This window comes from Heliangelus exortis, chromosome 2, assembly GCF_036169615.1.
Source record: "Heliangelus exortis chromosome 2, bHelExo1.hap1, whole genome shotgun sequence".
In the NCBI taxonomy this organism is placed as follows: domain Eukaryota; kingdom Metazoa; phylum Chordata; class Aves; order Apodiformes; family Trochilidae; genus Heliangelus; species Heliangelus exortis.
This window is the reverse complement of record NC_092423.1, coordinates 26,012,202-26,028,056: the sequence shown is the minus strand read 5'-3', so window position 1 is coordinate 26,028,056 and position 15,855 is coordinate 26,012,202. Positions and strand designations below refer to the sequence as shown.

The following is a 15,855-nucleotide window of genomic DNA, read 5'->3' as shown; positions in this document are numbered from 1 at the left end:
TTACATTCTGTACCATTTGCAAAAGTAAATGTAAACCTGGATTTATAGATGCTGACCTTATCAAGAATGTGATAATGATTTCAGATAGGAGTAGTTTAAAGTGTTTAGATGCTTTACAGGTGGTTCTAGCTGTCAATGGTTATAGTTAAATCTTCACAACCATTGAATTTCTCTCAGAAGCAAACACAACCTTTTTTGCAGGCCTGGAGAAGAAATGTAATAGGAATTTGATGAATATGGATTTGGTTAATTGTGTGCACATTTATATTTCACCTAAACTGCAATTTTCAGTGTCTCAAAGACTCTGAAAAGTTTTCTTAAACTGACCAGGTGTGTCAGTGGTAGCCTGTAAATGGGAAGATGTTTAATGGTATTGAATTCTTTCCTGTTCTCAATAGGCATTCAGTGTGTGGGAGTAATGCAGTCATTTGTACTGTAATGTGCCAAGATACCTGCAAATCTTCTTGAATATACTAAAACAATAAAGAGACAAATTTTTGTAGAATAGTCTTAATTTGAAGAGCAGAGCTGGCTTCTTAATGCTTCAGTCAAGATAAACTCTAAAACTCTAAGTGCTTAGGAGCTGGCTGTTAGCTACAAACAGGACAATGTGGGGTTTGTCAGTTGGTTGGATAGAGGCAAGGACACAATCTTATTAACAGGGTGTGGTTCCTAAGCAAAACTTTGGGAAAATCTAGATGTATTCAAGGGATTCCTCATCTACAAAGATCTTTGGAGGACCACAACATGCATATGTTTAATTATTCCCATGAATAACCAGTAACCTGGTCCTCCTGCCAGCCACTTTCCATTTCTTGACAGATTCAAGGTGACAAATCACTCCCAGTGAGTGTACTGGATTTTAAGCAGCACTGTTTTACCCCACAGTTCTTTCAATTTTTTATTTATATTATAGACTAAGTGGTGACTGAAACTTTGCTGCAGTTGAATGAATTCAGCTTACTAACTAAATCAAATGCATTACTTTGTCCATTCATTCAGCTCTCAGTGTCAGAAAATTATGGCAATGTACTCTGTAATCACTAGAAGGAGCTCTGAATCCACTTGCTGTTCATGGTAATTTTTTTCACATGTTATTTAGCAGAAGTTTCCTACAGAAATCTCTCAGCATCTGAGCCCAGACAGAACTTTAAGGTATAAGATTTTGACTCTTTTTTTGCAGCTTAGTCCACCCCAGGCCAAACGTACTGAGCTGCCACCTGCTCAGGATCCCACTGTGACCACCTCTGCTCGGAGTGAATCAGGATTGCCTCCAAGTGATGACCTGTATAATAGCAAACCTCAGAGTCCAGTTGCCAATCCATTATTCAATGTAACTGCTACTGAAGATCACCACTTCATGGTGTTGCAAACACAGGTAGCAAAAACCCAGAAAGGTAAGCAATAAATACTCTTCTCAGACTTACTCTTTGCTGGTGATTCTGCTACAGTTTTTGCTGAACGTTTCCAGATGATAATTATTTATCTGATCAGTGCTTTTTGCCTGTGAGCATTGAGGAGCTGTCAGCCTCAGTTCTGGGCAGTGTGTCCAGTTCTGGGCCCCTCAGTTCAGGAAGGATATCGAGGTCCTGGATCAGGTCCAAGGGAGGGCAACTGGGCTGGTGAAGGGACTCCAGCACAGATCCTATGAGGAGAGGCTGAGGGAGCTGGGGCTGTTCAGCCTGGAGAAGAGGAGGCTCAGAGGAGACCTCATCACTCTCTACAACTCCCTGAAAGGAGGTTGTAGCCAGGGGGGGGTTGGTCTCTTTTCCCAGGCAACTCTCAGCAAAACAAGAGGGCACAGTCTCAAGTTGTGCCAGGGGAGGTTTAGGTTGGATATTAGAAAGAATTTCTTTACTGAGAGGGTGCTCAAGCATTGGAATGGGCTACCCCGGGAAGTGGTGGATTCTCCATCCCTGGAGATATTTAAAAAGAGACTGGATGTGGCACTCAGTGCCAGGGTCTGGTAACTGCAGCGGTAGTGGATCAAGGGTTGGACTTGATGATCTCTGAGGTCCCTTCCAACCCAGCCAATTTTATGATTCTATGATTCTATAGTGGGTAACAAGTCTGCACTAAAAAAACCCAACAAGCAATCCCCACTCCCTCCCCCAGAATAGTTTCTAGATTTCCTGAAATTTTCTTTTCCTGAGTTCTCTGTCTACAGACATCACACACAATGAAAACCAGATTTTCAAACCAAGATGACAAACCATCATCAGTACCCATTACATGCTTAGGTATTTAAACAGCAGCTTGGTTCTTATACCAGGATTTAGGCTGTTTCATTTCGAACTGATCCTGTATTTGTTTAGGCAACTCATTAATAGAAATGGAATTTGACTATAAATATGAGAGAGGCATGTGTACTTCCAGGCTCTACAAGAAAGAAAAAGAAAAGGTGCTCCTTTTACTGAAGGAGGCAATTCTAAGATACTGTAACTTGCCCCAGAAGTCAAGCTAACTTTTACTGATACACTTTCAGATCCAAAGTGCTTAGAACCACTGAGCCAAGGGGACTGTCGGGACTACGTGGTGAAATGGTATTATGACAAGAATGGCAATTCCTGTGGCCAGTTCTGGTATGGAGGTTGCAATGGTACCAACAATAGATTTGAAACAGAAAAAGAATGTCAAGAAGCCTGCATTGATTGATGAATAAGTAAGTTGTTTCCATCAAGTCCTCCTTCAATCACCTCTTTTCCAGGCTAAAAAGGTTTAGTCTATTTAAAAGTCTTTCAGACTATACATATATATCATATGGTCTTTTGTACCTTTGATCAACCCTGATATGTTTATCTGAACCATTTTATCACAGTGAGGGTGACAGAGCACTGGCACAGGCTGCTCAGGGAGGCTGTGAAGTCTCCTTCCCTGGAGACATGCAAAGCCCACCTGGATGTGTTCCTGTGTGAGCTGCTGTAGGTGACCCTGCTCTGGCAGGGGGGTTGGATTACATGATCTTTCATGGTCCCTTCCAACCCCTCACTTTCTATGATTCTATGATTTTGAGATGGTGGGACCAGAAGTGCACTTGGTAGTTATGATCTATGCACAGTCACACTGTGAGGTTTTCCACTTTGTTCTCTATTCCTTATCTTATAGTTTGTAACATTCCATTTGACTTTTTTACCATTTACCACTACTGAGATTTGAGTTGATCTTTTCATAGATCATAGTTCTAAGACTTCATCTACAGGGTGAGCTGAGAACCCATCATATTATGTTTGAATTTATCATCATTTTTCCCCTTGTGTATTATTTCACACTTATCAAAACTCCGTTTTCCACTCACAGCCTATTCAGTCAGTATCACAAAGTACTTCTGCAATTTCTTACAGTCACCCCCTTTTCTTTACTACTTCAGAGTAACACAGTATTGTCACCAGCTTTGTGACCTCACTTTTTACTCACTTGTTTAGATTGCTTACAACTGTATTGAGAAGCACAGATCATAGCATACACCCACCAGTGACCTCTCTCCACTGACCATTTATCCTCTTTCCTTTGTTTTATTCTTCTCACCTCTGACAAGGTCAGAAACTGTCCCCCTCAACCCACTATAACTTTTCTTTGGGGAGGGACCTTACTGGAAATCCAAGCAGACTATCTAAGTGCCTTAGGTCCACGTGGTTGGGAAGTGAGGCCTGGACTTCAAAGAGGCTGCTTATCAGCAGTGCATAACTGCCTTTGCAAAAGCCATATAGCTCATCCCCAATAAATAGCATTACATATTCTGTTTCATCTTTCAGTACAGGAAAATTCTATTGAACTGCAGCATGTGTTTTCTCTAAACATTTCAGGAAAATAAAACAATTCCTTATTTCTTTTAGAGATGACTGCTGTCCAGAGATTTTAAAGCTGGAAGTTCATATTTATTGAGGAAGAGCTGACTGAGAAGAATCCACAGGGATGTGTTAACATGATTGTATTCCTACCACGCTCTGCTGCTTTCCCCACTATGGGATTTCACATTAACAGGATTCCTGGATAACGTTATCTGCAACACCATAAGCAATATCTTGTAATCACACACACAAAGCTTGCTTTTCCCTCCAAATTTGTAGTGACATGTTACATTTACATTTGGCAGTGATGAGATTCCTTTTCTAGGACTGAAACATCAAAAGTGTTTACACTTAGCATTTAATGACAGAAGTCTCTTAGTCTCGTGGAAGAATAAAATATGCTCTAGTTTTAAAAAAGAATAAATGGTTCCTCAAATTAGCACTCTTAATACAGCATTTAGAGACATAAATTAAGATTTCCATTGGTTAGAATGCCTCACTGGAATGTATTACCTTGTCTATAGGTAATGGTGAGGGAGGGGGCGTCCCCCACTAAAGCCCATTTGGATTAACATCAATATAATCTTTTCAATTAAAAAGGTAGGATTTTCATTCAGAATTACACAAGATCAGGATCCTTCATGTTCTTTAAACTAGTAAGTACATTTCAATTTCTCAGGGCCTCTGTTAAAAAAAATTATTTCACTCTATTACATGCTATTCTGTTTACTTATATCCTTCCTACTTTTAGCCATAATCCTATATGAATTCACCATTAAATCTGAAATTATGAGCATTTGATTAAAATGGGGAGCAATACCTGATAGAGTCATGCATTGTTATTTCTTTGCAAACAAAAAACTAGTAACTACATAATAGGCACTATGGACAATTCCTGATTTGTTTGAACAATTGCTTGGGCAACTCTTTCCCCCATGTGTAAGCAAATTTAACAAGCAGAGAAACTTGTTTGCAGCAGATAGGATGCAAACCTAGTTCTATGGAAAAACATGCTTGAAGTGGAGTTTAAAAGTTTTGAATTTAAGTGGTGCAAAAAGATCATGGAAAGAACCAAACTGCTGTTCAGGAGTAGTAAAGTCAGAGCCATTATCCTAAGAATATCAGTGTGCTGGAGACTAAAAGTGAACAGATGTCCAAAACAGGAATAAACACAAAGACTCAAAATTTAAAACATACTAAAATATAATGTTAATGTACTGTCAAGATTGAAAGATGGTTTGAGAGACTCTTTTTCTAGGCTTGGTCTCAAATCCAGTCTGTATCTTCAGGATTATTCAAATCTCTTCTAATCTTCCATGCATGGGCATTTGCTTCAGGAAAGGGATCAGCTCTTGTCTTCATAGCCAGTTCTCCAAACAAAGAGATGTCTTGTCTGAGAAACACTGGAGATAATTAATTTGGGAGTAAATTTGAAGATGTAAATTATGGGTTTGCAATAACATCTTCTGTAATTTTAATGCAAAACTTTCAGGTAAAGTTGACAGGCTTTAGAAGTGCAAATAGTGACACTTTCTGCTATGTAACAATGCTTAAGGAAAAATCCAGTTACCCTTTAATATACAAGTAATCTTCTTAATGTGATCAAACTAGTGTGACCCAGAAGGTTGCTCCTTTTTTTTTTTGCACTTTCATGTGGAAACCTTTAACAGCAAAGAAGCAAAAATGCAGGCTATACAACTTTAAAAAATTGGAAGGTTTTCAAATCAGAAATAAGCATCCATTTCTATGTAGGTCTTTCTGTGGATCCCCAGACTGCAAAATCAGGATGTATGCTCTAATATTAAGAAAGCCCTTGAAAAGCACATAAGTCCTTGCTGACAGGACAACTCTTCTCTACATCTGTATCAGCACTGAGTGGCAGCATTGGTTCCTGTGTCTGCTCACCCAGCTCTGCATCCTCAAGAGTCTCATGGGTCACTAAACTAGGAGGGGGCACCTCTTGTCCACTGCTTTATCCTTGAGTTACAAAAAAACCCCATAAAACAGCATTACTAACTGAAAGTGTTATGGTTTCCACTAGCAAACAAATCTTTTATTTACAACAAAGGCAAATTTTAAAAGCAAGAATGGTTTAATCATTAAATCCTCAAATCTTCTGCTAGACCAGGCCAAATGCTATAAACTGTAAAATTTAAAAATTGCTGAGAAAAATTGAGATTTTCTTTTCTGTCTGAAGCGATCACTATAAGGTGAATTATTTTTCTGACATCCTGCAAAACAATTGGAAGAACCAAATAATTAACAAAAAAACCCACTGTTCACTGTAGAATAGCAGCAGCTTTCCACTTTGAGAAACTCTACCAGAGTCTTGCTAACAACTATCAAAATGAATCCATCTTTTTCCTTAACCCAGTTCAGTCACTTTTTGTCCCTAGGGACCATTCAGACTGTTTAATAACACTGCCTGTTCATTGCCTGTCCTGCTGCCTGTACTCCTCCATTTCTTCTACCTCTTCAAATTTCCTTTGTGTTGCCTTAAATTGACTGAAGATACCCAACATTTCTTGCACTGCAGTTTCCAGCATCTTTGGAAAAATTATTACCACATTACCTCATTTGGAAGTTGCTGTCAAAGACATTCCTTGAGGGGTAACTAAAAAAAGACTTTTCTGATAGCATGGCTGAGACCAGCATCCACTTCTTTTAAAGAAATATTGTATGGACAGGATAGATTTATAACAGCATTCCTACTCTTTTTCTCCCTTAGCTGCATTCTTAGATGTTCTGGTCCCATCTGTACATAGAGCACACCCTTCTCAAGGCTTGCAAAGGTATTCAGCTCAGGGGTACTTGATGAATTTTTTAAAAGAAGGTCTTTTATTAAAAACATAATTCCTCTTCCTCCACCTCTCAGTGAAAGAGATGAAGTCTCCATGGACAGGTGTGTGGGCTGGGATTTGTGAGAAGAGAAACTTTTCTAAGGTCTCCAGACACATGAGATAGAGTAGGTCCAGCAATTAAATCTTTGACATCTCCAGTTACCTACAGTTATTCCTCCTGCAGCTTCTTATCAAACACCCTTTGCCATAATTTCAGTCTCCTCAGATTTATTTGTTACCTTCCCAGTGGCAGAGCTCTTGCAGCTGCTGCTGAAGCTGAATCTGCAGCAGATGAAGGTTTTGAAATCTCACAGGTAAATGTAAGCAGACATCTCAACTATCAGGCTTGGTAACTAGACAAAGAAATTTAAATTATATTTAGCTACTTGATTTTTACCAAGGACAGCCTTAAATATAGGAGCATTTACTTCCAGGAGAATTACATTTTCTTTTATAAGGGACAGAATCAGCTCTAAGCTTCAGAGATAAATGAAACCCAGATTTTGAGCCAAATTCTACTTAAGATTGGCTTTCTTTTTTTTTTTCTAACCAGGAATATATATGAATGGGTAAGGCTCTAAAACATGATCCATAAATACTTTTTATTCTGGCTTTATAACACTTCACAAGACCTGGTTTAGAGCAATTTCTAAGATAAAGAACATGTGGGTTCTCCTTGTCTCACAATCTCTGGTTTCTGCAGCTGTGATGTCCCTACGTGTGGACAGGGAGGGAGAAGGGAAATTTTTTCATTTTATTGTCATGGCAAAAGGAATCTCTTGGACATCTAAACAGCTGACTGTGGGACACAAAGAAAACCATTTCTTATTGTGAAAATAAGGTAGATAAGAGCTTTGACAAGAAGAAAACTGGCAACCACAAGGCTCAATTTGTGATCAATCACCCCAAAAGAGTTTTGGATTGGCTTTAAAATTGTTGCAATCTCAGTTAATCCCAGGTGCTCAAGAATGTGTTTGGGCTGGTGCTCCTATTTTAGCAGTTTAAATCTATCCAACCTTAAAAAAAAAAACAAAAACAAACAAACATGACAGGGCAGTAAATAAATGAGCAACTGTTCAAAAAATCCCTCAGGCCCAGGATGTGCCTGGGTACATTCCCTTGAGTAGCTGACTTGGGTAAGAGGAGCTGCAGGGAAGAGAGGGTTGTGTGAAAAGCATGGATTTGGAGAGGGATTTCAAGGGTTTTGTAGGGTGGTTGCTTCCTTCTGGCCCAGGGGTGCCCCAGTCTTGCTGAGCACATAGGCAGGGGTGTGGAGAGCAGGCCCAGGGATGGAGGCTGGGGACAGTTTGATGCATTTTTTCCATGGAAAACAAATAGCTAGTAATTCTTCTAAATTACCATCATGACATAATTGGCAATTTCATCTACTTCTTGTTTCATCCAGGACAACTCCCTGGTGCATCGTGTTTTCTCCAAGGACAGCTTCCATCAGTTTTAACTATAGTTGTAAATTAATAGGTAAAATGTATTTCTGTTGACCAGAAAGGCTGTATTTTCCAATTAATTCAAGCATAATGAGCTCCACGTATAAAATATGTTTTGAAAATTGCTATTTTCATTGCAATGACCATTAGAGAACTATGACTGAGATTCCACGAGGCTGCACACTACATAACTGTGCAGATCATAACTTAACTTGAGGCACAGGGTGCCAAAATACATAAATCACCATAGTAAGCAGAAAGTGTACTGACAAGGGTGGTGCTGGAGGCAGAACTGCACTCTGCCTGAAGGGAATATCACATCTGCAAGTAGAAATGTTCAATTCTTGTTCTGGATGAACCATACAATGTAGTCAACCAAAAGTCAAGGTAATCAATGGATATTCTGGAGTATGTATGTGAACTTGCGTGAGCAAAAAGCATTCTTTGAGCAGGATCCTTGAGAATTTAGTATTCATGTCAGGTTTTTTTTGGCATGCTCAGTAGTGTGCTGGATTTGATTACAGTTCATAAGCTGGTTGAAACTTTACTTTTTAAGAGGAGAAAAGTCACCCAACAAAACTTTCCTTCTGTAAGTTAAAAGTTCAGATCAGGAATTTAGGTTAACATGGAATCAGAATGTTATACTGGTCCCCAAGTCAAGCAGTGAAAAGAAATAGATCAGTGAAAAGCACCTTAAACAATGGAGCTCCACTACAGGGCCCCAAGGACCACAGCTTTACCCTGCAGTGCCATCAGGAGGAAAACAACAAAATGCCTCTGTAAAAAACCCAACAAAATATCAACAGGTATTTACAAATCATAACGAAGTAACAATTTCCAAAATTCAGCTCAGTGGATGTAGCTGGTTGAGGACTTTTAAAGCACCTCTTAACTCATCTCACAAAATTACATTTCCTATGGGCCACACACTGTAGCTTCATGGGCCTCAGTCTCTTTGACAAATTTTCCACTTGTCTTACTCCTAATGTTTAAAGCGGACATCATGGAACCAGGATGCTGAGCCAGATATTGCAGGGACAAGTTTTATGAGGTATTTACACTGAAGCAGGAACATAACTACAAAAAGGGCCCTTATGTACACTATACCGTGGTATGAAAGGCAAAGAGTAACATAACCCATAACCATTAAAATATCTAGAAAATTTGCATTTGGCAATAACTGTTAAACCTAGGAGTACTTTCTGGAAATCCAAGCCCCTGAGGAAGTGTAGTAGCAGCACAGGTAAATGAGAGTCCCTGGCCCAAAGCTGCATCTCCACTGCAAGGCCAGGTGGAGAACAGGCCATGCTGTAAATGAAGATTTTACCCAGAAATGGCCTTTACTCTCTGCCAGATTCCTCATCCCACTGATCTGAGATAAGATCTCCAGAGCTCAAGAACTGGTGTGCAGGGAGTTGCAGGAGGTCAGAGGCAGGAGGAAAGATGTGTGTTTGCTTTTGCATGGTGCCTTAACACACCTAGCCTGACACAAGCTGAAGAACCTTCCGACCCCTCCAGTTACCTCAAACTACCAACGCCCCAACACACCTCTTCTCTGTAAAGCTTTCTCGTGTGACAGCCCTGAGGGGAAAATTATTGCACTAAATTAGCTTGCTTTTTTGGTTATTTTTAATACATATAATCTCTACAGGGAAGTATTTTTACTTTTATGTACCTTGCACTGCTCTTTGTAGCATGCAGTTCTGTAATACGAGAACTTTTCCAGCTTTTGAATGAGTAGCATCTATTAATCAAAGAGAAGCAATGGGAGAGAGCAGCAGATCTAGAAGTTATCTGTGATATAAAACTCATTCCATCAGGATCCTTCTTACTCTCTAGTGTAAGCTGACTCATGACTTGCTAGTTACACACCTTGGTCTCTGCCTCCATCTGCCCTCAGACTCTCTACTTGCCAGATGGGCCTCAGAGAGTGGGGCAAGGATTTGCTTGGACACCTAGAGTTACTGTTTTGGATACTGCATTTCTTTAGCTGGGCTTTCTTTAACCAGCTTGCTTCTTCCTCTAACATGGAACAAGTGAATTTGTGAAACAACAATGAAATGGTAAGTATCAGCATAATGCTGAACTGCACAACATGGGAGTGTTTCCTGCCTTGCTGCATTTTTCCCCTGTTCTTTATGGATTTGCTTTTTAGGAATTCAACAAGTAATTCTTAAGCACTGTGTTTAAGTTACACCCAGGTGCTGCAGGCAGTACTGGCCTCTATGAAGACACTTTATGATTTACACATGGAAAAAACTGTTTGAGATCCAGTTCTCACATTGCCTATAATATTTTTAGCAGCAGCTACCTGCTGGCTATCAGAGATCAGAAACTCTTGAAACAGCCAAAGGAACTGTGCCAATACCAGAGTTAACCTTGCAACTCTGCATACCAAGGAAACATGATCTCCAGGTTCAGCAAGCAACAGGCACAACTGTGGAACAGGGACAGAAAGGAACCTCTACACCCATAAAACCTGTGTGGATTAACCAAGATAGAAAATTGGAAACAGGGAAAACTCAGTCTGTAGCTAGGCACCTGTGCAATGCAGCAGGAGTCCTTTCCCCACATTATGGAAATTGTGCACCTTAGCTTTGAGATGAAAGAGAATCGTCCAACTACCCTTCTGTAAAATTTTGTGTATTTTGAGATATTTTGTGTAGTCCTATTTAGAATGATAAAAACAACTTCCACCAGACAGTTCCTCTGTGAGGAAAAGGAGAAAGTGGAAGCACATGAAGGATGAGATGGGCAAAACTCAGTGCTGCCAGTGGTCAGGCAAGAGCTCCCAGGCTGTGGAAGGCAGCAAAGCAGTAGCAAGAACCAGGAGGATCTGAAGGAAAAACATACTAGTGCCAAAACATCTCTCTGAAGAGCTGGCAAAAGATCTTAGGATTGTAGGGTAACTCCTGTAGGAAAAGACCAAAGCGGTCACCTAGTCTATCCAGGATTACCTCTCAGAGGAGGTTGCAAGTGAGCCTCATCCTCAAACTTCACCACCTTGAACAGCCCAGAGCTCCTGAGGACAGTCAGGGCAGTCAGATGAGGCGTTTGGGCAGATATTAAATAGAGAATGGGCTGCCCAGCAGCAGAAGTATGAAGCATTGTAGCTGTACATGGACAATCCATCATGAAGATGCCTGCCTTTGGTAAGATGCTCCAGCTCAGACAGGGGGTGGAGTTCAGTGATCCAGGCAGCAGCGTAATACAAAAATGTAAAATCAAATGTGTTTATCTTCTCTTCAATCACATTAGAATGTCCCTGCTACTACTAATAGATACATTACTGTGAGACATCCACATTCCCCATATTACCATTTTCTTGTGCTCATCTTAGAGACTTCTACAGTACACAATTTTATATTTAGAAGTCAAAATAGTTTGTCTAGCTGGCTGTATGCAGTTATGCTCTGCTTGATTGCAAAAGCCACAGGATCAGCCAACATTTTTGGTTCATTTATATGTTGCAATAGCTTTCTCACTCTCCCCTGGGCCCAGGCATCTAGCCCACAAATATATTTGACTAATAGGACATATTAAATGCATCATTTTTCCAACAGTGATTTCATTTTTTTTTCCATGTTGTTAAACATTTATAAAAGTTTCCTCATTTTAGTGATGTCAGAAGCAAGGGCAACTCATGCTCGCTCCACTTCTTTGAGGTTCACAAGGACTGACTTTGCTACCAGCACGTATGGATCTTTGAAAAAGCTTTGCTGAAAATATACATGAAATCCACAACTCCCCCCAGAATTATTCAGCAGTACTGAAAATCTTTGCTGCAGGATTGATCAATACGGCAAAGATCAGATCAAAACAGTGAGCCAGCATACATCTATAAGGTACTGGTTTTCAGTCACCACCACTGAAGGCTTGGGCAAGAACTGTTGGTCAAAGCATGGATTGCCATTACTGCATTTACAATGGGATTTTTCTGCAATTACAGTAGGATCACATAAAATGATAATGGGTCTGTGAATCTCATTCTCCTGAAGAGAGTATTAGTAGTTGTGATTAGTAAGACCCAAATGCTACTTTTGTAATGCTGGTTTTAAAGCAAAAACTGAAGCATGAGACTTGTTTCACCAGGACTAGCATGAATTTATGAACATTCAGGTCTATCTTTGATATTTGATAAGACAATTTCTGCACTTAGAGATCACGAAGCTCACCTAAAATGAAGACATCCAGCACATTTTGCCCAATATTTACCTGGATGAGTCAGAACAAGATGCACAGAATGCAGCTGTGGAAGCTGACAAAGGTAAAGCTTATAAAGCCCAAGCTATCTGACAGGGAAATATTTTAAAAGCAGGATGCTGTTGGTTAGCCTGGCAAATGATGCCTGGCAAATCTGGGTAAACAGACACCACCTATTCTTCTGCTAAAAAATGGGGTAACATAACATTGACAAGTAGGAACAAAGGCTTCATTGTTCACACTGAAGCACTCCCAGCTTCTGAACAGGAGAGTTTGCTTTTCTAAAAGGTGTTTGAAAATTTGTTTTAGACACGGTTGCCCAACCTGTCCTTGAAACATTACCATGTGTTTCAGCTACGATTTCAACACAATCCACAGCAAAACCTGCTTTTTTTGAATGCTAAATGCTCAGACCACTGGTGCTGGTGAAGCATTCTTCTATGCCTGGAGAATATCAGACCCTCAGGTGGGATTTTCATGTAATGCATATTTAATCTCTGCAGGGTACTCACCTGGGGTACACATCTAAGAGAGATATGGGTTTACAGCACCTTCTCTAGTTGCAACAAAATAGCCAGAGAAGAGACATTTAACAAGGTTGTTATGCTTCCAAACTTAGTGGAACTACAGAGTTTGGAGACAACATCTATTAAAAAAATAATTACAGGTACGTCCATTTGGTCTGATTTTACCAAGTGCACAGGATTTGACCCTAAATTAACATCTGTCTTAGCTGTTATGCTTTCCATCTCCAGAGGCAGGGAGCAGGAAGACAACACTGAACAGCACAACATTCATGTCATTTCTAGATAAGAGTACATGTGGACAGTGAAAGGGGGGGAAAAAAATAATTGTTTGAGGTTTTAAAGGTGCAGGGTACTACAGTGCATTCAGTTATGTCGTTTTAATCAGCTTGTAGACAGAGGAGGAAGATTCAAGACCTTGACTACCTGAGACAGTACAGGATCCAGAGCTCCTGGGGAATTCTGAAAACTCAGGGTGGATCTGGAAAGCAAGAGCAGGAGCCTGATTTGGTTCTTCAGGTGACTGAAATTACTTAGAAAGCTTCTTTTCTTGTAGTGGGTTAGCATTTTTTTTCTTCTGAGGGGAAAGAAATCAGAAGAGGGCAAGAAGTTGCTGGAAACCAGGTCAGAAATTCCAAGAAGCAAACCAGCCTTTTGGACTTGGGAAGTGATGGGTTCACATGTTTAGTAGTTTGGGTTTGTACCTCTTTGTGCAAAAGAAAAGCAGTAGATAATTACTGTAGCAACACTTAATGGACAATCAGAAAATTCACATTTCTTCTAGAAGAGTGTTCTACAAAGATTTGCCTCTTCTCTAAGGAAAACATTTTTCATACACGTCTTGTACAACTGGATGGCACAGTTTGAAGCCAGTCCACCTGTCTGCCCTGCCAAACTGAGAAGTATTTTAAGCACCAAATGATAAGACATGGTTCCAACTCTTCCTTTGATAGTGACTCATTTAGGCTGATTTTAAAACATGGTAAGTTAGTAGAACTTTACAGAAGGCAGCAAACCCTTTCACATACAGACCTGAAGTGAGGCACAGCCACCTGGAGTGTGAAAATGACAGAGATCCATCTGGCATCAAATTCTCAAAAAGCACTTTGCAGAGCAGAAGGTGAAACTATTGACAGGAAAAAGAGAGGAAAAAAAGAGGGGGGGAGGAGATAGAAATTTGTTTAAAAGACAAATCACACCTCTAAAGAAGGTAATATCTTCAATATGCCAAAAATTGACACATTCTCATCCCCAGAGCCATCTAACACATCAGAGAAGCCCCAAGCAGTACCAGGAGGCTTCAGTACCAGCACAGACTCCAGCACCTGAGGGCTTTAACCTCTCTGAATAATACAAAGCTTACATAAAAGCATTTGGGAAGGAGAAAGGAAAGAAAGGACTGTATATTATAGCTTGCATTTTTACCACAAAAAAGGAAAAGGGGGCTGAGGGAGTCCGGAAAGAAGAATGCAAAAGAAAGTGTGTGGGTCATTGCTCAAAACCACATCAGATATGTGGGGGGTTTTTTATTGCTCAAAAGCTTTTTTTTTTTTTTTCCCTTTTCAAATGCCCACTACTGCCAGGACACCTAAAAGTAAGATCCCATGATCCAGCTTTTCCCAAGTCTACATTAAACAACTTTGTATGGAACAACGAAAGCGCTCACTGCAGGGCTCTGATCTTCTCACTTATTCCTCCTATAGTTGTCCCTCACTACCAAATTTCTGGAACCCATACAAAGGCACTGTCAAAAAGGAGGAAAGACTGCTAAACATATTGCAGTGAGAGCTGAATGAGCAACGAGGAGGCTGATTTCCCTGGCAGCTTAGCAGTCCCTGGAAGTAAGGTATTTACTTGAATTTCTAGTTAACACTAGAGCACAGAGAGGAACCCTAAGGAAATTCTCTTGAGCCAACAAAACATTCTGTAAACAAGAAGGTTGTGAGAGCTAACCTTCATTCCATGATCACAGAATGGTTTGGGTTGGAAAGGACTTTAAAGATTATTTAATTCCACCCCCCTGCATGGGCAGGGACACTTCCCACTAGACCAGGTTGCTCAAGGCCCCATCCAACCTGGCCTTGAACACTTCCAGGAATGGAGCAGCCACTTCCCTGAGCAACCTGTGCCAGTGTCTCACCACTCAGAGAAAATATTTTCTTCCTAATGTCTAATGTAAATCTACCCTCTTCCAGTTAAAAGCCATTCTCCCTTATCCTATCAAGGACAAGGCCACTACATGGCCTTTTGAAAAGTCCCTCCCAGCCTTTCTGGAGGCCCCTTCAGGTACTGGAAGGCCTCTATGAGGTCTCCCCAGAGCCTTCTTTTCTCTAGGCTAAAGAACCCCAACTCTCTCAGCCTGGCTTCATAGCAGAGCACTCCACCCTCTGATCACCCTTGTGGCCCACCTCTGAACCTGCTGCAAGGGTTCCATGTCCTTCTTATGTTGGAGGCTCCAAAAGTGGACAGCAGTACTGCAGCTGGGGTCTCATGATAGCAGAGGCGCAGAATCATCTTCCCCGACGTGCTGGCCACACTTCCTTTGATGCAGGAGAGGATACAGTTGGCTGGCTCAGTTGCATTGTTAGCTCATGACAAGCTTCTCCTCAACCAACACCCCCAAGTCCTTCTCCTCAGCTCTAGTCTCAGTTCATTCTCTGTCCAACCTGTCATTGTCTCTGAAAAAGTTTTTCTCTAGAGTAGAAGATGTAGTTTTTGTTTTGCTCCAGTATTCGCATCACCCTGGAATTTGCTGGATCCAGCACGATCCTGGCAGCTGAAAGTTGCAGCAGCATCACATAAAAGCAAAACCTATGCCTGGAAACTTTACAGGAGCTTTTAACTGCTGTTGAATAGGCTGACACTCCTTAGCTAAAATATATTCTAGCTTTTGAGCAGTCAAATTGGTTGCCACATACTTCTTGCACTTTAAAATGAAGTAGTCAATTAACCCAGGCTAGCAGGGCCTACCTGAGGCAATGATACACAGCTGCACCGTGCTTGTCCCTACCATGCCCAACAACAGCTTTCCATAGGTAAGGACACTTCCCATCCG

The 15,855-nt window shown here is 40.7% G+C and overlaps 1 protein-coding gene across 1 annotated transcript in view; it reads left to right on the top strand.

The window, feature by feature from the left end:
* Window positions 1-4,609, top strand: part of COL28A1 (collagen type XXVIII alpha 1 chain) — a 55,513-nt gene extending 50,904 nt beyond the window's left edge. Inside the window, exons 34-36 of the mRNA XM_071735298.1 lie at window positions 1,184-1,397; window positions 2,486-2,662; window positions 3,834-4,609. Of these exons, the coding sequence (XP_071591399.1) occupies window positions 1,184-1,397; window positions 2,486-2,655 (384 nt within the window). The 3' untranslated portion in view covers window positions 2,656-2,662; window positions 3,834-4,609. The remainder of the gene's footprint in view (window positions 1-1,183; window positions 1,398-2,485; window positions 2,663-3,833) is intronic.
* Window positions 4,610-15,855: the final 11,246 nt, after the last annotated feature.